Source organism: Berghia stephanieae, chromosome 2, assembly GCF_034508935.2.
Source record: "Berghia stephanieae isolate SIO BIC M18660-M18661 chromosome 2, UCSD_Bste_1.3, whole genome shotgun sequence".
Classification (NCBI taxonomy): domain Eukaryota; kingdom Metazoa; phylum Mollusca; class Gastropoda; order Nudibranchia; family Aeolidiidae; genus Berghia; species Berghia stephanieae.
In genome coordinates this window covers 59,353,669-59,359,668 of record NC_088361.1, presented here as the reverse complement: position 1 = coordinate 59,359,668, position 6,000 = coordinate 59,353,669, and the positions used below count along the sequence as shown (strand labels likewise).

At 35.3% G+C, this 6,000-nt stretch overlaps 1 protein-coding gene across 4 annotated transcripts in view; it reads right to left on the bottom strand.

Moving 5' to 3' along the window:
• Positions 1 to 837: 837 nt before the first annotated feature.
• The window catches only part of LOC144965243 (rac GTPase-activating protein 1-like), a 47,055-nt gene continuing 41,892 nt past the window's right edge, over positions 838 to 6,000 (bottom strand). For 2 of the 4 annotated variants that reach the window (XM_078900380.1, XM_078900378.1), the window contains 2 exons: positions 5,259 to 5,332; positions 838 to 2,436 (listed from right to left, as the gene is read on the bottom strand). In XM_078900380.1, coding sequence (XP_078756506.1) covers positions 5,275 to 5,332 — 58 coding nt within the window. In that variant the 3' untranslated portion in view covers positions 838 to 2,436; positions 5,259 to 5,274. The remainder of the gene's footprint in view (positions 2,437 to 5,258; positions 5,333 to 6,000) is intronic. The other 2 variants (XM_078900381.1, XM_078900379.1) reach the window with 1 other exon arrangement.

Below are 6,000 nucleotides of genomic sequence, written 5' to 3'. Positions count from 1 at the left end.
ACAAGATCCCACTAAGAGGAATACACTCAACAAATGTTAACAAAATCATATATTAAAAATAAATAATAACTACATAAGAGATGATTTACAAAGAAAAAATTATCATCTCCCAAAACTATAACCATACATTCAACTGTTTCCATCTCAGCCAAGGAGTCTGGCCTGGTTCAAGACAAAACCAAGTAATCTCTTTCCAAGACAAAGACTAAAGACAGAAAGCAATTAGAAAACAGATACAGTGGGAGAGAAGACACTACAAGTACCTCCCCGCCCGCTATGGGAGGTTGGGAACCCCACGCAGAGTCTATCGCAAAATACTTTCCAAAAAATCTAACAGACTTAGCAAGCCATTCACTGCTGGGTGGACAGGAGGGTCCGAAAAAATCTCGACTGCACCCGGGATCGATCTTGGTCCCTTTGCATGTGAAGCGAATGCTCTGTCAACTGAGCTATTGGGTGTCAAGCAATGTTACTGTCCTTTACAGAAAATTAAAGTAACAATCGAAGCAGGCTAATTTTTTCTTGTATTTTTCTCTTTGCTTTTCTGGCACTGTTTCATGCACACTTTTTTGAATTTTTACAAAATATGAACTGAATTCTGGTTCCAAGGGCCTGATAATTTTAAAGAACTACCAGTTGGATGATTTAGAATAACGTATCATATGAGATCTTATTGTTCGAAAAACCATTATCTGAAGACAAAAACAACCCCCCCCCCCCCCCCCCCCCCCACATAAAAAAAATCTATATCTACTGAATTCATTTGGATAAGTAACAACTCTGATCAGCCTCTCACGCATTCATCTTGAACTTAAAATGAGAATTAAACAACAGTGATTGAACAATAAAAATTTATTGTCTTAAATGGATTACAAAGGCACCAGAAAGATATACAAATACAGAGGAAAATATACAAATATTTAAGATTATGGTGTAAACAATATGCATAGCTCAAAAACTTTCACCTCTTCAGATGACGAGCACAAAAAAAAAAATTCATAAAAACCCGGAAAAAAAACAACAACATATACCCTGTACTATAAGTAATGATGATTAAGACAAAGTGATTATATTGTACAAGTACAATGAATACAACATTTAAACTGTCTACAGTTCACCACATTACTTATATGAGTTGACATTTTAAATTTTCACTCACTATTAAAACTGATAAAATCTAAGTTCTTATAAATACATCAAAATTATATTAAGAATACACATGCATGCATTTATTTATCATTCTGACAATATTCAAATCATTTTAAATTTCTGTTAATTGTTCTTTGGCCAAAAAAGAAAGTTCTCCTAAATAGCACACTCATTTTAGAAGGGAAGCTTAGTGTTACAACATTTTTCATTATCCAGTACTACCTCTGGATAACGACAACCCTGAATAACTTTGTTTTCTAATTAATCAAGAATGAGTCAAAAATCGAGATGTCTACTCCGACCAAGACTAAAACAGTGGTTCTCAAACTTAGTTCGGTCATCCCCCCCCCAGTATAATCCATTCTAGTTAGTTTAGTTCCTGATCATCGCCCCTCCCACCTGGAATACCTTATCGACCCCCAGGGGGGGCAATAATGCCCACCTTAGAACCACTGGATTAAAAGATGAGAAAAAAGGAAATCATTGCAGAGTACAGGATTCCCCACAACAATCTGTCGACAATAGCTATGAACCAGGACAATATTGAGACGAACATCCATAAACCACAAAGGAAGAAACTTCGATTTGAGACGAAGCTGTGCTGACGTTATTTAATTCAGCAGATGAGACCTATTAATGCACCAATTTCTGGCCCCATCATCTGCAAACAGATTGACAAGCTTGGAGTGGCAGATTTTTCAATGGAACAATGATTGGCTCGATAGATTTTTAAAGAAGCACGAAATTGTCTTTAAAGTAGCCTTTGGTGAGCCTGCCTCAGTTTAAGTTTCTATTGTCAATGAATGGAAAAATACACAATCCTACGTGGTTGGGATGTCTCTTATCGCAGGAACATTGCATTGTTACAGTCATATGTCTAATCACACACCCCTTTTCGCCATCTTGAAAACCCTGGAATGACATAATTTTCCAGTCCCGAGCTATGTCGTTATCCAGGGGTTGTATTGTATAAACACATTTTATTCTAATCGGCATCAAACGACTTGAAGAGCCTTGTTGAATTTCAGGTGCTCAAGTTCAATAGCACACTGTAATTAAGGTTATAATATACAATACAAATTAAAATGTTACAAATTCAAAACAAAAGGAATTGCTTTGGTATGTAGCGACACAAAATACTATTAATATTATTATACCTTACTATTAAAAATGAAATATACATCTTAGGAAGAAATGCAATATTGCTCTGATGAATAGAAAATGAAAAGTAGAAATTTTTAGTCAACGACTGGTGATGCAAAGAACCGCCTGGGTTTGTTGGAGTATCTGTGGATAGAAAGAGGAAATGTTTAAATTATGGTTTTTACGTTTTAAAAAAAATTGTACATGCAACGATAATGGAAAACACGATAGGAGATCTTGAAATTGAAAAGGCACAATTTATGTTATTTAAAACCATAAAAGGCAATAAATATAAGCCAACAAAGGATTTTTTAATCATCGTTGATACTGCACATAAATGGCTTCTTTTAAAATTGAATCTGGTAACAAAGATATCATGGTGGTGGTTGTTGTTGTAGTAGTAGTGGTAGAGATGATGTGGTGGTGGTTGTTGTAGTAATGGTGGTAGGTTTGTTTTATTTGTTTTTTTTTAGGGTTTTACGGTGCTTGCAACCTATTAAGATCATATCAGCACCAGTAAAAAGGAAGAAAATGGGATAGTAAAAAATTCTAGAACTACAATTAAAGCACCCAAGAAAAGGTAAGACGAAGGGGAATTGGTTCAAACAAGAAACAGATGTAGAGCCCAAGAGCATACTATCAGTGAGTTTGAGATCACCTAAAAGTCTCATCCTGACACAAGCACAGGTCCCCACTAAGAGGAACACACTCAAATGTTTACAAATCATATAATATAACATGTAATACAGTTCATAACAGAGAGATGATTTACAAGGAAAAAAATATCATCTCCCAAAACTAACTATACTCTGGATAATGACACCCCTTAACAACGACAACACCTGGTTAGCGACATTGACCTCTGGTCTCAATTTTATTGCTATATGTTATTAGTAATAAAAAAAACCCAAAATAGCAACATACATTTTTGTAAAACCCCTGTTTAGCGACATCATTATAACAATAATTTGCATGACGCGCGACCATGGTCATCTCAAACCAATAAAAAAAAACTTTTTTTCTCCTCCCAATGAAACCGCTTTTACCGACTGTGGAATCAGAGCAAAAGAAGTTTGTAAGTGGATGAACTCTCAAGGGTCCATTAACCTTCCATGTTAGCTACCTGTCTGAGGTCAATGGAGGTTAATTTAAACAGGAAATGCTGTGTCTAATGGGGCCAATTATGAATATTTATGGTCCTATAACATGTTGGAATAGCAGGAAAAACAACAGCCTCTTTCACTTTATTATTTTCATTTGAAAAATCAGTTGTTTCTCTAAACATCATTCCAAATTTGATCTTATTGCGGTTAAAACCTAGTTGGGTTTTTTTGTTTTTTTAAAATATAGCAAGCTGTAGGTCTACTATTTTTTAAGTGCTTGTAAATTTTGGTGCACTTAAACAAAATTGTCAGTATTCATCAATACTAATCAGCAGTATTGCATGGATTTGATTTTAATTAAAATCAAAACTAGATGTGTGCATCTGTGTTCTTGTTCGGTACTATCATTTGGCACTTGGTTTTTAAAAATTTATTTTTGGTTTTGTTAAATGGCATTCGAGCAGTGTTTATGATCAAAATAATGACAATATACATTGGAGAGTGAAAGCATAACTTAACTGGTAAAAACTTTGTAAACAGGAGAAATACACATTCTAACATTATTGAGACGTGTCTTCTCTCAGGCACTGGTCTGCGCATCACACTGTTATGTATTCACAGGTCTCACCACACCCCCTATTCCACCATCTTGAAAACCCCGGAAAAACGACACCCCCGGATAACAACATCATTGTGAGGTCCCGGGCAATATCATTATCCAGGTATTGCATTGTATCATCTCTCCAAAAAAAAAAAGAAAAAAAAAGGAACTATACTATACTTTCAACTGCCTCCCTCTCAGCTAAAGATCCCTGACGGACCAGGATGGAAAGGAAACCAGATATAAGGGGAGAGAAGACAGCTAGAGCGACCATGAAAGGTTAAAAGATCCCACCCAAGAAGGCTGATTTACACCAGTAGGACTTCTAAATTGTAGCTCCATGCAAAACATGAGCGCCCTCCTTAAGATTTACAATCATACATAGTGGAGTAAAATATCTTTTGTCAAATATAAATCAACAAAACAGACTTTATGATTTATGATAATACAAAATGGTGTTAGTTTTAGAAATTCAATGGCACATATTTAGGTCATATAAGCCTAGGAAAATTCTGTAACATAAGGTTATATTAGATTTAGTCCATCACATATGTCTATAAACACAGGGACAAATGAGACAATAGTTCAACATCAGAACAGGAGTAGAACAATCCATCTAATATCTTGCCTGAAGCCCCCCCCCCCCCCCCCCTCCTCCACCTCCTCCTCCTAAAGAGCCTAACACATAACCTGGCAACAGACTTTTTAAAATTTTAATTCCTTGATATCCGCTTAGTAGGGAATATACGAGAGAGAGAGAGAGAGGGAGAGAGAGAGGGAGAGAGAGAGAGAGAGAGAGAGAGAGAGAGAGAGAGAGAGAGAGAGAGAGAGAGAGAGTTTTATTTGAAAAAATAGAAAAAATGAAATTTTTAGTCAATCCTTGAACGTGAAAAAATAAGAAATAAAAACACACAAAAGAAACCCATTAAAAATTACCCGATGATTTACTCTCAATATTCCATTGATAAAATTGAACTGAATGAGTCCTGTTGAAATCTTGAAGATTAAATAATTCCAATTCCAACAACCAGAAATGATTCTGAACAGCTACATAAACATGTGAATTTCACGAAGATAAAAGTGAAAGAAGAACAGCTTTTAAAATAAATTTTAAAAAAATGATTTTCAGGAGAAAAACTGTCAAAAATTTCCACAGATATGAATATTGGAATATGTCTTAAAGATGAATGTAATCTTGATCTCTACAAGAGTTTCATCCAAAATAACTATGACTACAGGTGTCAATCAAATTGGCCATCTACCTTCTGTCAATGCCACCTAAACAGCCACACTGTCTTGCCAGCCTGGGTAGAGAGGGGGCATCAATTTCTTGCGCCTTCATTGAGGAATAGACAACACAGCCTCAGCATCATTGCTTTCAAGGGCATTTGGTTTAGTTTTTATGAGTATATTGTTAGGACGGATACATGGGCTCAGCACAGTATTAGAGTGCATTGTTTAGAACGCAAGCTGTTATATGTGTAAGTGTAAGAGGACACTTTGATTATTGATATATAGTGAGAAAAACTAATGATATTAAAAGCTACGTCTACCTTAATTGACTAATCAACTCCTGTCTAGAATATTTACAATGTGACCAAATAATATGGAACAAAATAACACCATGGCAAATGTAAAATATTCATTGCAGAGTAAGACGGAAAAAATATTAAAAACACAGATTATAAATCATGGAGATGACGCGAGTACAGTGGAGAAGTACTATAGTTAGGCAAACAAAAACAAAAATGCATTGCGATGACTGAGGCACACCAATAACGATTACTACCATCATAAAACAAAAAAAGGAACCTGTTTACAGGGCCATTACAATAAAATGACAATTACACTCATTGGATGTTTCAAATATTCTCACAACCACCCTCCTCCTACCCCACTCTTAAAAGTAAAAAAATGATCCCCAGTTTATAAAATCAAAACTTTTCAAAACTAACTGATCAAACCTCATTTAAATTCATCCCACACAATTTAAATCCCAATCGG